A 20,758-nucleotide genomic window follows, 5' to 3' on the forward strand; every position below is an offset into this window, starting at 1 on the left:
CATTGAAAATGCCAGCTGAAAGGGGAAATATCTGTTCTGCATCATCATCAATGCTTAACAACACTTAACAACTAAACAACGCACTGAAGAGAGTTCATTCACGTCATAGTAGAAGAGGAGAAGGGGGAAACACAAGGGGAAAAAAAAAACATTTTACTGGTGTCATGTGAGAGAAGGAAAGGATACTGCAGAATTTCTGGTAAAGTATCACTGAAAAACTAAGGATATATCACACCATAAGCCTATGTGTTGCCAATATAAAACTAAATTGCATACACAAAGTTAGCCTGACCAGTTTTGTGTTAATTTATGTTTTGAAATTCCACATAATCTAGCAAGGCTATGACCATAATGTAACCCTTCAGTGTACAAGCAGTACTGTGCAAAAGTCTTGAGCTAACCTTATTTATCTTCCTTTTGATCTGTTTAAGTGCTCTTGTAAAATATATCTTCAGGATTTCTGAAGGTTTTTCTAGATACTTTTTAGACTCAAGCTGCTTTTCTCCCCAAATTTTAGACCTGTCCAGTCAGTCACCTTATCTAGAGGAATCTACAGTGATCATCTTTTTTTTTTAATCCACTTAACCTAAAACAAAAGCTCAAACTCAAGGGATAAAACAAGGTAATGTCCACCTAACGTAATACTTTACTCTCTTTTTTTTTTTTAATCAGTGATCTGTTTGAAAGTTATATTTCCTCCATTTCCTTAGTTGCATTTAATAAATTATCAAAAATGTTCAAATTTAAACTTAGCGTTATTAGAAACAAGTTTATCAAAGAGGATTCAGGCTGAATAACCACAATCTTACCAAATAAAGACATTCAGCTTGATAGAATTGTTTAAACTCTTTTTCCCATCTAGTCTGTATTTGTTTGTTTATGTTTACACTAAATGTCATATTATAACACAGTTTTAGTTTGTGTTACACACACTCAGTTGTTTTGACAGATCCCAAACAAAGAAAGAGACAAAATTCCACCACTATTGACATCAAACAAGGCAGAAACACTGTTGTTACCTATCCTACATCACCTGATGGACACATGAAGGCTACATACTGTGAAAATAACAAAAAAACAAAACAAAAAAAAAACAATGAGAAAACTGTTTAATGTCTAGAGCCATGTTTCATAATTAATTCTGTTTACGTCCTCAGTTGCATCAATAAGACATAGGTACATATACATTGGAATTTTAAAATATTTAACAACTATTTCCATCCATTTTCTCAACTGCTTTTACCAATTCAGGGTTGCAGAAAACTGGAGCCTATCCCAGCAATCAAAGGGAAAGAAGCAGGGTGCATCCTGGACAGGTCACCAGTTCATCACAGAGCCAACTATTTCCTTCAGAGCATTAATACAAATAACAGCGCCATGTTTTATTTTAGAAACCAAACTGATCGTCTGTTGAAGGAACATTAACCCTGACATTTCCAATTTTATTACCAAGATTCTTAAAAGCCTTTTAGAAAAAATACCAGAGGGCAGAAGTGCTATTCAGTGGTTTATTTTTTAACAAGATATGCTATAGACTGAAGGCTAGCTGAATAGCTTCTTTCCACAGACTGTATTAAAGGACTCTCTCTCACCCCCCACGCACACTCAAGCTGACATTTCACTGCTAGACAGCTGTCAAATTATTACACTAAATGCATGAGAGACAATAGAATTTTTTTCTGGTTTTTTAATATTTTATCTTATTTCTCTTTTCTTATTATTCTATTGAAATTTCTTTTACGTGTTTTTATATTAACTAACCCCCCCCCCCCCCATAGCTCATAGTATTAGTATCAGAGTATTGTAAATAACAAAATAATAATAATAATAATTATTATTATAATAATAAAAAGAGTTGTACAGTAACAAAGCTTTGGGAATTATAAAAACTAATTATGCACAAGGTGTGCAACTCTTGTAGTAAAACAACATCAAAACCTTTTCTTTTCTTTCTTTCCTCCATGTTTCTACACTTTATGTCACTGAAAGATTAACATGCAAGTTACACTTTAACTATCCCTGCTATCTCAAGTCACTGACCTTGTTCTTTAGACCAAACAATAGCCAATTATAAGTGACCAAATCTTGAATAGCAGCATGAGAAAAAAATTACACCTGCTAATATCTAAATATTCTGCAGTATAATTATGCATATTATAAAAATTGTCTTTAAGATATGTTTTCATGGAATCTCCAACATATATACGATGGGCCACATCACCTGTAATTTTGGCAATTATTATCATTGTCATCATCATCTTATTATTATTATTCCTCTTAATATTATTATTATTATTATCTAATGACACGTGCCACATTAGGTCTTGAAAAACACCCTTAACCCTGTTGTGGTGAAACATTGCCCTCTACCGGCCACTAACGGAACTGTTATATAGGAAACGCAAAGCTCAGTGTTTCTCTCTTAGTGCTGACACGTCCTTTTTAGATAAGGAGATTACATTTCTTTTGTAATGCACGGTCACACATCTTATAGGAAAACGCGTAAAAAAGCAGGGATGATTAAATTCACTTTTATAAGCATAAACCGGATAATGCACATGGTTAATCAAGGGAGTATTTATTTCACTACGTTGCTATTTTCCAATCTTTTCCGGTTTTTCCAAAAGAAAAAAAAAAAAAAAAAGAAAAAAAAAAAAGACGTCGAGTAGCTCCGCAGCCTTCGTAGCTCCGCCCCCGATTACTGCAGTTCCTCAGAAGCGCTGCGAAGTGCACCTTTGCTCGGGGTTGGCTGCGAACTATACCAACAGGAAAGCCTTTTTGTCATTGTCACTGCTGAGTTCACGCGTGGATTATGCGGGGGATTAATGAATGATTCTCAGTATGGATTTATAATCAGATTAACGTTTGCAGGACGGCTGGTCTGAACGCTGCTTCCACATTAGCTCTGCAATGTATCAGACGTTAAGGACGTCTCTGTTATCAAGTGCCCGGTGCTGGGATGCCAACAGTGAGCGGTCATACCAGGACTTGTTTGATAAGCTAGATACCAATAAAGATGGCAAAGTGGACGTCGCTGAGTTGCGCGCGGGCCTCAAGGCAATGGGGATATTCCGTCACGGTGCCGCACAGGTAACTCGAAGCAATGATCCTGATAGCTGTACCCACGTAATGGACACGGGTTTCAAGTCCTGAGCTGCTGCCTTAAGAAAAAAAAAAAAAAAATTCGTTGTGGCATGCCCGCTTATCAGACTGATACCGTGACTGGCCCCCACTGTGCTGATTGTAGATTTCTGTCTCCTTTCCGCAGAAAATTGTTTTATCCGGTGATCAAAATAAGGATGGGTGCTTGGATTTCAACGAGTTCACCAAATACCTAAAAGAGCACGAGAAGAAGTTGTGGCTGACATTCAAGAGTCTGGACAGAAACAACGATGGTAGGAGATGGGTGGAGCAATTAGTGCACGCGCATGACACAAGCTAGAGCATGCCTAAGGTGTCAAATATTTGCTGTTTATGTTGCAGTACTTTTCAGTACAGTTTTTTTTGTTTGTTTGTTTGTTTGTTTTTTTCCTTCTCTGTGTGTCAGGCCGCATTGATGCCTCAGAGATCCAGCAGTCCCTTGCAGAACTGGGCATGGATCTCAGCAAGGAGGACGCCTTGAAAATCTTGCAGAGGTTTGACTCCCAGTTCCATGCATATCCACCCTGTGCTCACAGAGTAACTTCATATTTTTGCATGAAACATATTGTTTGTATAAGTCATTAGGTAAAAACTTGTGTGTCCTTCCTCAGTATGGACATTGATGGGACCATGATGGTTGACTGGAACGAGTGGAGAGAGCACTTCCTGCTGTACCCTGCTCACAACCTGGAGGAGATCATACGCTACTGGAAACACTCCTCAGTAGGGCTCAAATAGAAACACTTTCTAAAACACATTCTGCCCACACTCAGAGGCAACTGCAGTGGGATAAATCACATGTCCTTCTGTCCTCTTGTGTTAGATACTATGGATTTTCTCTACATTTCCCAATTGGCAACAGCTTTCAGAATCTACACCAACCAAGTTAATTAGGTCACAGCGCTAGACTTTGTTTACCTCAAATTGCTCCTCCACCTCTTCCTTATGGTGCCAAGCTCCTCGTTCTTGGGTAAAGAAAGATGTCAGTCCCTGATTTGTTTGTTGCATAAACATTTCTCTTGACATAACATTTTTCTGAATGTTTCTTTGCAAACAACACAGAAATGGTTCATAATATTGAGTGCAGGACACAAAGTAACTAACTCCATAATCCTGCGTGTTTCCCAGCAGTGTCATTAAAAGTCCACAGCACTTATTTTTTTCACAGGCGCCTTTATGCTTTTGGAAAAACACCAGATCTGTTTATCTGAAACAGCTAAAGCATGCAAGACAAATGCTGTCAGCTCAGTGATTTCACAGTCAGCTCTTGCAAAAGAGTTCAGATCACCAGATGCAATTTAGCCTTTCCTCCTTAAACACATACATACAATGGTCTTGTGTCAGCTTTCTGGCTGAAATCTTCTGTTCAAGGTTATGCAAATGACCAACAAGGCTGAAAAAATAGTTACTACACAACTGTGAAACAGAAAGGAGAAGTTCTTGTCAAACCACACAGACAATGTGACCTGTGCCTCTGTGTGCAAAAGCATGAAGACATCTGACTTTTAACAATGTATGTTTTGCATGAGCAGGCTGAGAATATGCATGATAAAAATATGTTTTTACTAACTGACAAATGCTTTTTCTGATAACGAGGTGCTGGACATCGGTGACAGTCTTGCCATCCCAGATGAATTCACAGAGGAAGAAAAAAACTCAGGTGTGTGGTGGAAACAGCTGGTTGCAGGTGCGGCAGCAGGCGCCGTCTCTCGAACTGGTACTGCTCCACTGGACAGAATAAAAGTTTTCATGCAGGTGAATAATGTGAAACAAAGGGATAGTTATAGACAGAGTCTTTATAAATGAATGGGAGTGGTTTAAACTGACATGCTGAACATATATTTGCAATACAGGTTCATTCTTCCAAGACTAACCGGATAAGTCTGGTTGGGGGCTTCAGGCAGATGATCGTAGAGGGAGGCCTGACTTCACTGTGGAGGGGAAATGGAATCAATGTTTTAAAGATCGCACCTGAGACAGCAATCAAATTCATGGCATATGAACAAGTGTGTAACTACAACTTAAAACATCCTCTCTACTGTGGGTGTTTCCAACTATCGTGACTTTAAAACAAATGGAGTAACTACAGATAACTTTGTGCTTCTGTTACAGTATAAGAGGTTGCTATCATCAGAGGGAGCAAAGATTGAGACACATAAGAGGTTTATGGCTGGCTCTATGGCAGGAGCAACAGCTCAGACAGCTATTTACCCTATGGAAGTAAGAGAACGTGTGTTTCATAGTGAGAGGATGTGATGTCCCTGAAAAAGAAAAGCCAAACAAATCAGGAGACCTGTGTTTCATTTTTGCCTTTTGGTCTTTTTGTTTAAGGTATTAAAGACTCGTCTGACCCTGAGGAAAACTGGCCAGTTTGGAGGAATGTTTGACTGTGCCAAGACGATCCTGAAGAAGGAAGGTGTTATAGCTTTCTATAAGGGCTACATTCCAAATTTACTTGGCATCATTCCCTACGCCGGGATAGACCTTGCTGTTTATGAGGTACGCAGGCCTTGTGATGAATGCAGCCTCCTTATTGACCTGCCACAATGAATTACACATTGTTAGGTTAACTCACTGATACGCCCACTGAATCACTTCATCTTGTGCTGCTGGGCTGCATTGATTTTCACTCAGAAAAATACATTTTTGTGGCATTTTGAGAAAAATACATTTTTGTGGCATTTTGATGTACAGCTATTACCTTTATGTGTTTCAGACTTTGAAGAACACATGGTTGTCATATTATGCCAAAGACTCAGCAAACCCTGGAGTTCTGGTGTTGTTGGGTTGTGGTACCATCTCCAGTACCTGTGGCCAGTTGGCCAGCTATCCTCTCGCACTTGTACGCACACGCATGCAGGCGAAAGGTAAGATGAGAATATCGGATTGCCAGATATCTGAAAAAACATCAACAAAATGTACAGCATGTAACATTTTTCAATATAAACAAGATGCAACCAAGTGTCAAATATTGACATAAACCTGCATCAAAAGCTCACAATGAATAAAATGGTGTCAGGCAACAGTTCACAGCTTTTTCTTTTTAAACATCACCCATCACGCTACCGTGGTTGTAGCATAATGTTTACATTAGTTTAGTACTCTGATCTTATATCAGAGACAAAGAATATTCCAAACATGCATCAGTTTCATAACACCTAAATTTAGTGAAACCTGCAGCTTTTTAAAAATGTATTCATCAAACAATGTTGTGCTATTTTTATGAATCATATGTCCAACTTTTGTTACATATTGAAAAAAATTGTGTTTTTATTTTTTAATTTGTTCTTTCTCATCTTATTTTGTCCAGTAAAACTTTTCAGATTGATAAGAAAGTTGTGATACAAGTGAAGTTTAATTACTTTCTATGTTATCCCGACTTATTTGACCCATTTTCACCATTTGTTGAATGCTTTTAGGTGCCTGATTAGTTTGACTGGGTGGACTTGTGTTATTCTTTTTTGAAAGGGCTGAAAAAGAAAGACTGTCCTGGTTAGGAGGTGTTGTACTCTGATGGTGACATTTGCACAAAATAGTAAACCATTTCCAGCATATGAAACTAGTGTTTGACTAATGAGATTTAACCCCAAAACAAATTTACTGACACCAATGTAGATTAACTCTCCACATCATAAAGCATTTTCCTAAATGTATTTTTCCCCACCTGTCAGTATGAAACATCCTCCAGTTTAAAAGTATAAAAAGCTTGTTGTGAGATGCAGCATTGCCTTTCTAACTTCATCTTTCTTTGCAGCGTCTCTGGATGCATCAGACCAGCCTTCCATGAGATCTCTGTTGAAGACGATCATAGCCAAAGATGGTTTCTTTGGCCTCTACCGGGGCATCTTGCCAAACTTCATGAAAGTTATTCCTGCTGTCAGCATAAGCTATGTGGTTTATGAGTACATGAAGACCGGTTTAAGAATCTAAAAATGATAATCCAAGCAGCTAGGACATTTAATGTATTTGTCTTTGACTTGAAAAATGCCTGAAAAGAAAAAGAACTCCAAAAAGACAGATAGACAGAACATACAGAGCATGACTTCATCGGTTCCGCAGATGGAAAACTGTATGGGAAAAGAGTTGCCTGCCAGTAGCTAAAGTTTTAATCTGTTGTGGTGCGCATGCTTTATTTATTTATTTTATTTTAAAGGTTGCACATAAGACACTCCCTACCTTTTACATACAGTCCCAAAACAATGCTTGACATACAGCTTTGTAGATAACTCATAAAAAATGTTATGCCAGTTCTTTTTTCCTTTAAACTTTTATGAAACAAAAATGTGACACATGTTGTGCTTTTTTTTGTTGACAATGGATATCATTTTCTCCCGAAAAAGCTAGATCTTATCGCATGCCACGTTTATGTCAGACTGAGAAACGTAACACTAATTGTTGAAATGTGCTCATGTAATTTGACACTTTTGGTTTGAAACACCTGAAAGATGCTTCAAGTAGCATTGGCTTAAGCTAGGCAGCTCTCCAAGCAGTGCCTGTCAGCTAAAGATAACTGGCCCTAAAAAATCAATTGTTTTTAACACTGGAATAATGTGTGTATAAAGACACACAATTTGTTTAATATGATAGATCACTACTTCCACATTCTTTATGTGGTAATCATTTAAAAGTGCCTTACAGCCTCTTGATGCAAAACTTGGAGATGAGTCTTTTTTTAAGCTATATATACTGTGATGATGTACTGTACACTCTACACACACACACACATATATATATATATATATATATATTATATATGAATGTTTTAGTCATGCTTATTTATTGGACTGATAAAATGGCGATAACTGGTTGTTGGAGTGAAAAACCAGCAAAGAACTTATTTTTTTGTCATGTGTCACTTTCCTTTCCAGCAGATTAAGATAACCTGCCCTTAAAGGTAAACTTTGACACCAGGATTCTGATAGCGGTACTGTTTTTCTACATGCCACTTGACACTGCTAATGGGCGGGCTGATTATTTTTCCTTTAAAGTAAAAACCACATGCAAACTTTACCATGTTTGCGTTTGTGGTGTCAAGTCATCAGAGAAAAGAAGGATTGCTGGATTTGTCATCACTGAATTTGGTTTTCTATGCAAGGGCATTTTTCATTTAAAGGAAAATTTTTAGAGGATCATTAGTAGTTTGATGAAAATATGATTATGCTTCCATTCACTTTTGTAAAGCAATGAATAAGTGATGTTGCAAGATCAGCTATGAGAGTTGCCAGAAATACAGAGAAGGATAGTTTGTGATAATGTAATCAATATTTTGGTATAACTTGAAGAGAAAAATGTGATCAAAACACTGATAATCTTGCATGATTAAAGGCAAAGGGACGTCAGGAAGTAAAAGAGTTCTCTTGGAAGTCATGTTAGCACTGCCACTGATGTGATTTACAATTTTTACAGATTTTTTTTTTTTTTTAATTTCTGCATTCAGTCTTAGTTTACTACATAAGACTGTCACTAAACACAGCTTGACAAAGACTCAACAAAGTTACTTTAAAGAGGCCATGTAAAGGTTTTTTTTTATCGAAGAGTAAAAAGTTTGACGTTTCTAAACAAATGCCCACAAGGTCTAGTATTTTCTTCTTTACCTTGATCATAGCATCATGGATAACGTTTATGTGATGGTCCAGTGGCCAGTTTGGCACACCTCAAAGCATAAGAAGCTGCCTCTGAATGCAGTTTTTGACCTGTCAGCTGATCAATCAGAGTGACTCTTGAAATAAATACATGGCCCCGAAATTGAAGATGCATAAAATGGGCTCTTTAAAAACTTTGCCTAGATGTTAGTTAAACCATCTGGACACACATTGATCACCAATAAACTACCTAATATTGAGTACATCTGCATATCAACAAGTCAGGTTGTAGAGAAAGGTTATCTGAGTGCATTCTCAGATACTGGCGAAAGATCCTTTGGGCCCTGGGGATTGTTAGGTAGAGTTTTTGTGCATTAGGCTTGCTTTCCAGAGATGACACCAGTTCCTATTGAAACTAATTGGTGTCTGTGGAGTTTTGACGTTGGGTGATCAGCTCAGACTTAGTTTATTTTAAGCCCTTCCTAAGCAAATAAGTGCATCTATCCTACTGATGGATTTTGTGGGGGTCCCGTTGCCATATGGAGAAGGAAACTGTCCTCTAAAAGATGTATTGGTGAGTAAATGTCAAAGTAAATCCATCTGAAAGGCATGATTAGGGTTTTCCAGAAGATTTCACTATAACAAGATTATAAATGTCACTGGCTTTACCGGCTCACGGACAGCTTAGGCCTTGGACTTTTCTATTGACTTTTCTTCTTGAGTTATGATATGAAGTTAAGTTAAACAATATTAAATTAAAATTAAATTAAAATAAACAGCTCATTCAGATTTGAAAATTGACTGGACTATGCTGCTTTTTCTGAGATGTCTGAATCCAAAACTGCTAGAAACCACTGGCAGAATCTGAAGTCACACCTGAAATTTAAAAAAAATATATCTGTTATATTAGAATAAATTTTCAACATGTAAAATATTTATCTTGCATTATAACGCATAACATAATGGCTAAAGATGAAAATCAATTTTTCATATAAGCTAGCAAAAATGCAAATTAAACAAGTGCATTATAATTTACCATATGGATGTATTTAAACCCTTTTCTATTGCTAGGAATCTAGCTTCATTTTCTTTTTCTTATGACTGGTAGTTCAGACACTGTATGAGTATGTTTCAACATACGCTACATTCATGTCCCCTGATTGTTTAGTTGAAAAAAAATGTTAAATTTATTAATGTGTCCAGGTGAAATTATTCGTTGCGACATGCATTTCCTGTCTGTCGACCTCGTAGTCCTTCAAGTTCCTGATGAACCGTCAAAAGTACTTTTGTCCTTATCACTCGCCGTAGTTGGGGCATCGCTGAGCTGCAGTAGTTAAAGAGAGGTGGACCCTGGGTCGTGACAAACCCTCCGCTACCGCACAAACTACTGCCGAAGGCAGCAAGTGTCGGTGAGTTTCTCTGCTTTCTCCGAATAATTACACAGTAAAGTTATACCGGTATGTTAAATGTATGACTTTGTTGCTGTTATCATCTTCTTAGTTTAGAAAAACAAGTAAGTAGTTTGTTGACAGTAACCGCTAGCAGCTAGCTGTCTTCAACTGAGCAGCAGCTAAAAATATTCAGGAGTGAAATGAGGAGGAGCACAGCTGCACAGTCAGCTGGGAAACTAGAGTAAGTTACCGTGAGAAAAACACGTGCAATGTTTATTAAATGTTATTTAGTTTAAAACTTGTTGAGCTTGACGCTAATGGGAGTTAACTGACTGTTTAGTATAGTGTCATGCATGCCAGAATGAGTGTGTTAAATTCAACAGTTTATTGTTGTGGTATCTGTCCAGTAAGTCCAGATTCACAATCAGAAGACTGTCACCCCCGCAGTTACCTTTCTTCATCTGTCTAGTCTGCTGATGAGCTTTTTTGTCGTACTGGAGAGCTGTTCAACCTGTCGTTTGACTCGGACTGCTCCTCGTCATTTTTACCGGGTTGTCTGTATCTTTTCACCTACTAACTGCGACAGTTGCATGTAGTTAGAGATTGTGCATTATCATCACATCCTCATATTTCATGCGAGGTGCAGGCAAGATTGCTTCAATCCAAACAACCATTATAACACATCTTCTGCCTGATATCCTGGCTAATCTGATTTTTACAGTATTTAAAGGTTCTTTTGTGATGTATCTGATTATGTAAACGTGACAAAACGTATATTAGTAAGGCTGAGCCGTACTTATTATTCTGTTGTCACTCTTTATCAGCTTTATAAAACTTGCACAGCAAAGCATGAGAATTGGATGAATTACTAAGATTTTAAATTTGCTGAATTGTGTGCAATTTCTAAGAGGGTTGCTTCTTTGTGGACAAAAATACAGTAAAGATTTAGAAGTTGTCGATAACTTAAATTTACATTACAGTTTTGTTTCCCTTTATTTATTAAAAGAGAAAAAAATCAGTCAGCCAGAAGCACTGAGAGACACGAAACATAAAATGTGTTTAAAAAAAAAAAAAATTGTAAGAAATTTGAGTTGTCAAAAGCTGATTAATGCACCAAGAGAGCGTAGTTAGGAATCTTGCATACATGTTCGTATAGTTAAAAGAACCTAGGTACTCAGAATTCCCATCTTCTTTAATTGTAAAAATCTGAAAAAGAAAAAAACATCTGAAAAAAAAGTACTATCAAGATTATAGAGAACTTCTTTCCTTTTAATTATAAAGTTTTTATTCTTTTTAATTAAATTATCATTGACATATGTCATGGTTAAGCATAAGTTGTTGTTGTTTACACATTTTTATTCCTTTTATCAGATGGTTAAATGTGTCTGAAAACAGTTCGTCAAGATTTGGTGTCAACCTTTCATCATTTAAAGCATTTCCTGACTGTAGTTCTGTTCTAATAAAATACTGATTTTTATTATTGCAGCCTCATTTGACCCACTTCAAAAAAACTAAAAAAACAACATCTGTGCAACTCTGAGCATGCTTTAATCACTACTGTAATTATTTCTCCTTTATTCTGGGTCGAGGACAGTGGTTCTGTTTAGTGACCAGGACAAACTAGCTGTACCTGTGCATGGAACCAGGCTGACTACAACCTAGAGTGGTAAAGATGGGTTATAAACATAACCAAGTTTCTCTTCCCTTCTCTCACAAATCACAATCATTCCAGAAAGTTTTTCTCCATATAATCTATTCATTAGATCATTAGATCATAATTGTGATCATGAGATCATGTTCTTCCCATTATTTGTTTAATTTCTCAATCCCCCCCCCCTAACTTGAGGAGAGAGCTGTAAAGCAAAGCGCTTCACATCACATGATCCCATGAGAGGCAGATCCACTCCTGCAAAGTCATTCTGGTTTCTGAAGAGGGCAATGCCATTGGAGCGTGACACGTGTCAAGCACTGTATATTGACCCCAGGAATCATCCATTATTACTCATATTACGCTTATGTTGGGGTCAAAAGTTACACAGTATTCCTTTGACATGCTATGCTAGATGGGGATATACTGGATTTATATCACAACTCCAACAGCAAGAGGTGGCTGAGTAATCATTATATCCTGATCGTGTAATTTATATAAGCTCTGAAAGGCAAAATTCAAACTAAGAAATAAAAATAGATTGTCCTTCCTGAATTTGTTGTCTCTAAAAGACTAGATTATTGTAAAATTAAATTTCCACAGACTGGTCTATGTTCATTCATAAAACAAATTGTCTTCTTTTTTTTCAGTGGCACAGTGAGTCGTGCATCATTATGGGCAACACGAGTGACAGAGTATCAGGAGATCGCCATGGAAACAAGGCCCACCGCTCCGACAGCAGCGGGAGTCACAAAGACCAAGAACCCAGCAACAAGATGGTGGATAGCACAGATGATCCCAACATCTTCAACACCCATGGAACTAAGGTATATGTCCAAATGTCAGCCTAACCCTTTGATGTTTACATAAAGAAAAAGTCCAAAGAAAATTTTATTTTGTACATAAACTATCAAAATAAATGCTTTTAGCAAATGGTTGAGATCTATTGTCAGAACAAAATTAAATCAGCGAAATTTTTTCAAAATTTGAAACAGAAGTGTTATAACAAACACTTAATTTGGGTTTTACAGGTTTATTGTTACAATTTATCAAAGAAATTCATCATAGTCACTGCATATTTACCTCAACCAAATGGTAGACCAGAAGATTAAAAGGTTAAAACTAATCATTCTAAAATGTTTTCTAAATGAGATTCACACATTTATTTCTTTCAGACATCAGGAGAGAAAGAATTTACCCCAGATATGGATGACCTGGTTAAAACTGGTCCTCAGGCTCGACCCACTGTGATTCGCTGGGCTGGAGGGGGGAAGGAAGTTTACATTGCCGGTTCTTTTAACAACTGGAACACAAAAATCCCACTAAATAAGAGGTAAATTAGATGTCAGAAAATTGCTTTTATTGTGTCCAGTGATTGTATTCCCTTATAATTCTGTTACATCTACTGTATGCCAACTGCGACCATTAGTACCATTTGCATTTTCTTGTCTCTTAACAAGTACTAGTTATACTCCTCCTCATCTCTCTTTCCACATTTGAAGTCATAATGACTTTGTAGCTATTCTGGACCTGCCTGAAGGGGAGCACCAGTACAAGTTTTTTGTGGATGGACAGTGGGTTCATGATCCCTCAGAGGTACAGCACTATTACTTTTTATATTCTTGTCATTTTCAGTAACACTTGACTTGTCAGTCACAATTTAATTCAATTATATTTATTTGATAAATAATGAATGATATTTATTTACTAAACATGCATGATTTATGAAAGTATGTTTCATGAATCGTGTCACACACTACAGCATCTTAGCCAAGGCTACTTCTCAATGCCTGTTTGGGCTTTTACACAGAGACAATAGTAATTCTTCACAATACATTACATGCAAAAAATATAAAGTAAATATACATATGTGCATATATACAGTACCAGTCAAAAGTTTGGACACACCGCCTCACTCTGTTTTTTCTTCATTTTTTTATTTTCTTAATTGCAGAGTACAACTAAATACATCCACACTTTGAAGGGACACATTTGGAATTATGTAGTAAACAAAAAAGTGGTAAATAAACCAGAATATGTTTTATATTTTAGATTCTTCAAAGTAACCACCTTTTGCTTTGGTGACAGCTTAGTACACTCAAAAATAAAGAAAAACCACTAAGTGAGGAGGTGTGTCCAAACTTTTGACTGGTACTGTACATACATACATATACACACACACACACACATATAGATACACAAAAATAAAAGTAAAACATTACCAAACTATCAAAAACACACTATCCATAGAAAAGTCAATACCTTTATTGATTGAATAAAACTTCATAAATAAAAGAACATTCTGTGTTCACATATCTCGCCATACTGCTCACAGCATAACCTGTAAAACTGTGTCAATTTCCCCGCCACAAGTCACGACTGATGAAATGTTGTGATATTGGTGCTGTGGACAGTAAGTGTGAAACTAGTGAACTAATGACAGCTCTCTGACCCCCCTGCATGTCACCTGTAATAAATTTACATGTGGTGCTTTTGCATTTTGGACCCTGACTGTGTGAAAACATCGCTCTGTTGTTGTTTAAACTTTTCTTAAACCTACTGCTAAACATGCTAATTCTGATAATGCTTTATCACCATCTCTTGTAGCCAGTGGTAACCAGCCAGCTTGGCACCATTAACAACCTCATCCAGGTGAAGAAGTCCGACTTTGAGGTGTTTGATGCCCTGCAGGTTGATTCTCTGGAATGCTCAGACACATCTGGTTAGTCTGCATTTAGCTATTAGTACTCTGTTGTTATTTAGTTGTTGAGATTATTAAAAACTTGATGAATATTTACATTATGCACATATATATTTATTCTCTGTTGCATTTTCACAGACCTGTCTAGCTCCCCTCCTGGTCCATACGGGCAGGAACAGTACATTTTCAGGCCCGAAGAGCACTTCAAAGCCCCACCCATTCTGCCGCCTCACCTGCTTCAAGTGATCCTTAATAAAGACACCAATATATCCGTAAGTTATTCCAGCGGAATAGTGTTACTTACCATGTTTTTGCTCACCAGTGTTGCTGCTTATCATCTTTTCTGTTTTCCTTTTACTCTGCTTCAGTGTGATCCTGCCCTGCTGCCCGAACCCAATCATGTCATGCTAAATCACCTTTATGCTCTTTCAATAAAGGTAGGTGCATCAGCAGTGGAAATCTGTCTCAGTGGAACATTAGATATTATTTACTTGACCCAGAGCTGGCTAAATTTACTTTATATACATTTTTTTTTAAGTGATTCTGATTAAGTTATTTATATCTGCGAGCACCATTTTCCCAAATTTGAGCATCTGTGTTGATGTTTCCCAGGATGTGGATGTTTCTTACGGCGCTTTCTTTCTCTGATGTGTTTTGTCTTTGTGTGTAGGATGGAGTTATGGTGCTGAGTGCTACTCACAGATACAAGAAGAAGTACGTCACCTCTCTGCTTTACAAGCCAATTTAAACCTCTGCAGTTCTCTCAGAGTGCAGCATGTTTGTACTCAGCCTGTTTTTTGTTTTTTGTTTTTTGTTTTTTTTTTCTTGGAGGTGCTTGCTGTCACATTTAGCTGAAACTTGCACAGAAACACGTTTACAGGAGCGGGACTCTCTGAGTGCGGTTGCAGTTGTGTCTACCAAGGCCCGAAGGTTGTGTGTGTGTGGATGTGTTGGGTTAAAGGGAGAGATAATAACCGTACTGTGGCTTTTAACAGTGACATCTACTAACAGATGAGCTTGACTGAATCACTGTGTTCATGTTAAAGAGACAAACAGAGATTATTTTTTGTTGGAGGGATGTTTATATCCTATGTGATATTGTCAGGTAGAAGATATGTGAAGGATCTGTGACATCAAACTGAATGTTACTGGTTTGGTTCAGCAGTTCAATTGGAAGACCTGTTGTCATGATATCCTACATTTGATTCTGTTAGGTGTGACTCTTTGCTGCAGACTGTTTTTTTTTTCCCCTGATACCTGAAGTGCAATAATGTGCCGTAAAAATTCTGTTGGTAGATCCAGAGGATGATGTACCTGCTCTTGTTGAGGAAGCAGCAGTGAAAAACACAATAAAAAACTGTTAGTATTTCACACTTTTGTAAACATTAGGATCTCACTTGCAAGTTCCCAGGTGGGGAAATGGCTCAGAAGTCTGTATTAAGTTTTGTTATTGCCTTTATCCTGATGTAAGTATGCGATCCCATGAGCAGGAGTCTTGAGGTAAGCTTTTGACTATGCAGCAGAAGGCTCTTTGTACTGTAGCTTCTTAGATTTAATTAGCATCTTAAGATTTGCTGTGGTTTATATCGAAGTGTGCACCTGTTTTCATTTTTATTTATTAAACATGAATGTATTGTATCTGTGTGTTACATGTGAGGTCATACACAGAGGCCTGTGCACACTAATGGTTTCTGTGGCCTGCTTTGTTCTGAACGTCTGCAGCTCGTGTGGATACGAACACATTCAGATACTTCAGAGGTAATCCTCATCACTTGAATTAACAGGGCTTTGATGTAGAGTTGCCATGAATCAAAATGCTGCACAGTTTGCTCACACGTGTGTTTGTCAAAGTAAGCTGATCTAAAATATTTTGGTACAGTGGTTGTTGTACTGATTGTTTGCACATAAATGCTACCAGTTGTTAAACTTCTATATAAAAAAAGTGCTTGTCATAAATCCTGTTGTTGTTCAACTAGATGCTCTGAAACCATTTTGTGAATGTTGAGCTTGGCTTAAGTTTTGTCCAAAGAGTTTTTAATACTTAAAATTTGTTAAGGAAGTATGGACATTAAGTTTTAAAGTTAAAACCAAAACTTGAATTTTGCATCTGTTTCATGAATGTTTTAAAATGCTTTGCAGAAGCAGCGTGCACAAGGTTGTACTTGTTTGCAAATAAAGAGAGGACATAACGGTCCAATTTTCAGTCTGTCTGTTTTCTTTTTTAATCTTTAGAACCATAACCCTATAAAGCCAGACATATAATTGATACATGCGGAGTCTGAGGCCTTTTCCATCCCTTCACAGTAAAAGCTTTGCTCAAAATCCTGTTGAGCACAATCTGACGCTTGTCTTTTTACTGGTTTATGCCATAATAAAGAGCAAGATGCAGCAGATCAGACTTGAATCATTTTGACTTACCACATGGTAATAAATGGTAAATATCCCCCACTCAAACTTTTGTAAAAACAAAAAACCTTTGGTTACATTTTATTAAAGGGCAAAATAAAGATCTCATATTAAATAAAGTTGGGCTTTTCTTACCATTTTTCATGGTTCGTTCCTTTAATGGGTTAAAAACCCTGATAGTGAAGGAAGCAACCAAACTACACTGACTGAGGTTGTCTGCCTCAATCAACCAGGCAATTGCAGATTAGAGTACATTATTATTTTAATTAAAGTGTTGGGAAAATGCCAGAAATATGCCTTTATTAGAACACTGTGGTGTTGGATAAAAAGATTATTTTCTCCATGAGATTAATGATGGAATTTTGTCTGTCACTTTAGAGGCTTTCACGCTTCACTTGAGGACAAATGATGTCTCATTGCAACTTTAGTGCTTTATAATCACATTATAAAACATTTTTATCTTGACCATGCTGTTTAAAGTGTTAATTATCTTAATATCAGTTTAAATTTCTGCTCGTCTTTTAACAGTAGTTTGAATGGCATTGTATTAACACATGAATATGTTAAATTCATTTTTTTTTTTTAAAAATAAAAATTAGCTTGCTTTGGCAATACAGAGTGTTCCCCATGTATTTACACCCCTAAACTGTGATAGAAAGAGGGGGTGGGGGGGGAGTGTGAAAATGTCACAAGAAGTCAGTGAGAATTTAAATTTAAAGATCACAACCATGATGACAGACTGATTAGAAGTAAGACCACAGAACTTTTGAAGTATTTTATTAATTCTTTGTTAAAATCCTTCATTGCTAATACTTTTGCCAACAAAAGACACCAGTTCAGAGACAGGATCCTTAATGAGTCTTGACTCGGCTTTCTAGTTAATATGCACAAACTCGGAGAAAAGCTGTACCAATCAGAAGCGTTATATACATATGCAACTCAGTACCAACAATACATAGTCTCAAAATACTACTCAGTTCCCTTCTTAACAACAAATGGCTAATAGCTTCAGCTTATGCTTTAACAAGGTGCTCTGTGGATCCAGTATTTCACAAACACTTCAGAAGCTGCCTTATTCTTTACCCTCCTCCCCACAGAAATACTTTCCAATTTTTGTCCTCAAGCTCAAACAAAACCTAATTTGGCATAACTGAGATACTCGATCAAGGCAACTTCTATTAGGAGTAGACTGAAGAAGCTCTCAGGCTAAAGGCAAGCAAAGCAACATTTATCTGTTTTTTTTTTTTATTATAGGTGACAGGTGATCAATGTCTTTCGTATCATGAAGGCATAGTTTAGGATTAATTTTCAAATGCAGCCTGACTAATTGTTTCAAAGAGGTATATTGCTCTAAAGCACAGCATGAGTCATACACTGCAGCAGGTGAGATTAGCAAAACATACACATACTCTAATACAAAGATGTTTAACATCAAAATTAAATACACAAAGCTATTGCACAGCTACCCAGATAATCAACTTTGCAAAAAGCAAATGTTGGATGTTCACTCACACACGCATGCATGCACACACACACACACGCACACACACACACACACACACACACACAAGCTTGCAAATTTCATACAGAAAAGCGAATTATTTACAGCCCTGAATGGCAAATGTACAGCAAGAAAAACACACAAAACTAAATGTAAAATTAAACAGTTGTAGGGGAACAAATTGTTAAACAATGATCCAATCAACAACCTGCCAAAGTTTGTATCATCTGTCAGAATTTAATCTACTTTGCCATCACCATGGGAATGAAACAGTCAACTTCTTGTTACTATAATTAAAAAAAGAAAGAAAAATCCATCTATTTTATGGAGTTTTGGTCCAAAAAAGCCCCTTGTCTCTTTTGCACTGTTCTTTCTGAACTGAACCATCCGTCTAATAGTTACTGTCTGTAGTTCAGACGGGCACTAAAAAAAAGACCCTTTGATAACTAAACTGGGTTTTATCAATCACATGGATAAGGCAAGTAAGAGTAAGGAGTTAGAAGGTCAAACTTTGGCAAGTAACAATTTTCAGTAACACTGATTTGATTTCCATTTACAGCCTTTGTGATGCAGCAACAAACAAGTAAAAGGAACAGTCATGACACTGATCGTGTCCAAAACGTGACTATGAAAGTATAATAGTAATCCAGTGTTAGGCAAAGACTAAATAAACCAGTGCAGCATAATTCCAGAAGAAACATCATTATTGCACATGCTCATATGAGAACTCCTACAGAGGAGTGATTACGCGCGTATAGCCTGATTCAGTTTGAGTACATTAAACTTTTTATTTTTCCCTTTTCTCATAGATAGTTCAGTGTAAATCAAGCTTACTCTAACGGCCCCAGCTCCTCTGTCTTTGATCTCTTTTTGAATTTTTGTTTTGCAGCTTGTTGCCAATGAAACGCCTCTGGGACCTTCCCCTGGCTTTGCTCTGCTAATAATAACCCTTGGCTAATGGTTGACATTCATAAGCTTCCTCCACAAACACTGATGCAGCTAGAACACAACCTATGTATTATACATTCTCCCATCTTGTGTTAGAATACATTGTTGGTGTCTTTTTTTTTGTTGTTGCATTGCATTTGCAAAAAGATATCCTTGTTATTAAAAGTGCCACAAAGAGTAAACTTGCATTCCTGTGGCAGTTGTATGTGAGGCTGTCTTGTCTTTGAGTGAGCTATGTTCAATCACACACAAGTTTAATGTGTATGTGTGTGTTCATGTGTGCAGAATTCCTCTCACAAGCTATTTCAAACATGCACAAACATCTTTTCCGTCCACAGGCTGTTTGGCTGAGGAGATGCTCTTAAATGCAGATGACGGGGTTTTATTCAAACTTTCTCCAATCTTTGATTAAATCTATTTAAAAAAACAAAGAATAATTCATAAAAGATATTACTGTTTCTTTAATACCCTCCCCCTGGATCTGGTAAGAACCATATGAATCATAGATCTGTGGTTAAAGGCATCTTTAGCCAGTTTCATCACAAGGACACACATCACTGAAACCACCAGAGGTACATTTCAATCAACCTTCTTTCACACACACATGACAAGGCAAACTGCTGACTGGATCACTCAAAGACAGTTACATGTGTGATGGAGAGTGGTGTTACGAACAGGCGAAAGGGTGAAGGAAGTTTGATAAGGCTCATGGTGCAGATTATACTGCGCATATTTTGCCTGAAGGAGGAAAGAATGGAAGTCCTCTCATGGCTGGACAGAGGAGGACTGGATGGGAAAGAGCAGGCTGGTGTGTGTGTGGCGGGAAGTGTCAGTTTTTAACATAGAGGTCAGAAGTGGTAGCACTGAGTCTGGTTCTTTAAAAGTCTAGAGCAGGCAATGGCTGCTGCGCTTCCTTGCTACCGGACGCTGATTGGCTGCTGCCCCAGCAACAGAAGAAGCGTAGCTGGTCTTCAGGATACTGCGATCGGTAGGCCGCTCTCTGGCAGCACCTCCTGGGTCTTCACCTGGAAAAAGGGAGAGTATTACATCTATATTCCTTAGAAAAAAACATTTAAACTAGCGGAGGTGAACCTTTAAAAGAGTACTCTGACATTTTGGAAAGAGCACTTGTTTATTTTCTTATCAAGAGTTAAATAAAGAGACAGAGTCGACATAAATGTTGTAAATCTATGCTGCAGGCAGTACCCTCTAGCCCTATAGATTTACTTTTTACAAGGTGATTTATGTACTTTTCTCCTTTTTTTGTGTAACCACAAAAGCTCGTGTCTCAATTTTTCTTTTCAACTTTACTTCATTCAACTTTCAGATCAGTTTTGCTAATATATATATTTTATGATTACATCTTATATTTATGTATTAAAATATAAATATTTTATTTATGTTATTTGCTTCAAACAGTGCATGCCCATGAATAGCAGC

General features: G+C 37.1%; 3 protein-coding genes across 10 annotated transcripts in view; 2 read left to right on the top strand and 1 right to left on the bottom strand.

Annotated features, from left to right (window-relative positions):
- The first annotated feature begins 2,735 nt into the window (after window positions 1-2,735).
- On the top strand, window positions 2,736-7,769 carry LOC306758610 (mitochondrial adenyl nucleotide antiporter SLC25A24-like). Its single transcript, XM_079243944.1, has 10 exons — window positions 2,736-3,090; window positions 3,269-3,395; window positions 3,548-3,635; window positions 3,753-3,864; window positions 4,738-4,896; window positions 4,995-5,147; window positions 5,254-5,361; window positions 5,473-5,640; window positions 5,858-6,008; window positions 6,896-7,769. Exons 1-10 carry the CDS (start codon window positions 2,911-2,913, stop codon window positions 7,069-7,071), a joined length of 1,422 nt encoding a protein of 473 aa, XP_079100070.1. The 5' UTR covers window positions 2,736-2,910; the 3' UTR covers window positions 7,072-7,769.
- Window positions 7,770-10,039: 2,270 nt separating this feature from the next.
- On the top strand, window positions 10,040-16,654 carry prkab2 (protein kinase, AMP-activated, beta 2 non-catalytic subunit). The gene is made up of 8 exons (XM_079244222.1): window positions 10,040-10,132; window positions 12,413-12,589; window positions 12,938-13,095; window positions 13,265-13,358; window positions 14,370-14,484; window positions 14,602-14,735; window positions 14,832-14,900; window positions 15,134-16,654. Exons 2-8 carry the CDS (start codon window positions 12,437-12,439, stop codon window positions 15,209-15,211), a joined length of 801 nt encoding a protein of 266 aa, XP_079100348.1. The 5' UTR covers window positions 10,040-10,132; window positions 12,413-12,436; the 3' UTR covers window positions 15,212-16,654.
- Window positions 16,655-17,630: 976 nt separating this feature from the next.
- LOC306758382 (myomegalin) overlaps window positions 17,631-20,758 on the bottom strand; it is a 37,087-nt gene continuing 33,959 nt past the window's right edge. For all 8 annotated transcript variants that reach the window (XM_079243704.1, XM_079243699.1, XM_079243703.1 and 5 more), the window contains one exon: window positions 17,631-20,343. In XM_079243704.1, the coding sequence (XP_079099830.1) occupies window positions 20,204-20,343 (140 nt within the window). In that variant the 3' untranslated portion in view covers window positions 17,631-20,203. The remainder of the gene's footprint in view (window positions 20,344-20,758) is intronic.

This window comes from Telmatherina bonti (assembly GCF_933228915.1).
Source record: "Telmatherina bonti genome assembly, chromosome: 7".
In the NCBI taxonomy this organism is placed as follows: Eukaryota; Metazoa; Chordata; class Actinopteri; order Atheriniformes; family Telmatherinidae; genus Telmatherina; species Telmatherina bonti.

Coding starts and splice junctions, on each gene's coding strand:
- LOC306758610 (XM_079243944.1), top strand. CDS start 2,911: ATGTATCAGACGTTAAGGACGTCTCTGTTATCAAGTGCCCGGTGCTGG. Junction 3,091..3,268: donor TCCGTCACGGTGCCGCACAG/GTAACTCGAAGC, acceptor TCCTTTCCGCAG/AAAATTGTTTTATCCGGTGA. Junction 5,148..5,253: donor AATTCATGGCATATGAACAA/GTGTGTAACTAC, acceptor CTTCTGTTACAG/TATAAGAGGTTGCTATCATC.
- prkab2 (XM_079244222.1), top strand. CDS start 12,437: ATGGGCAACACGAGTGACAGAGTATCAGGAGATCGCCATGGAAACAAG. Junction 14,485..14,601: donor GGAATGCTCAGACACATCTG/GTTAGTCTGCAT, acceptor GCATTTTCACAG/ACCTGTCTAGCTCCCCTCCT. Junction 14,901..15,133: donor TTTATGCTCTTTCAATAAAG/GTAGGTGCATCA, acceptor CTTTGTGTGTAG/GATGGAGTTATGGTGCTGAG.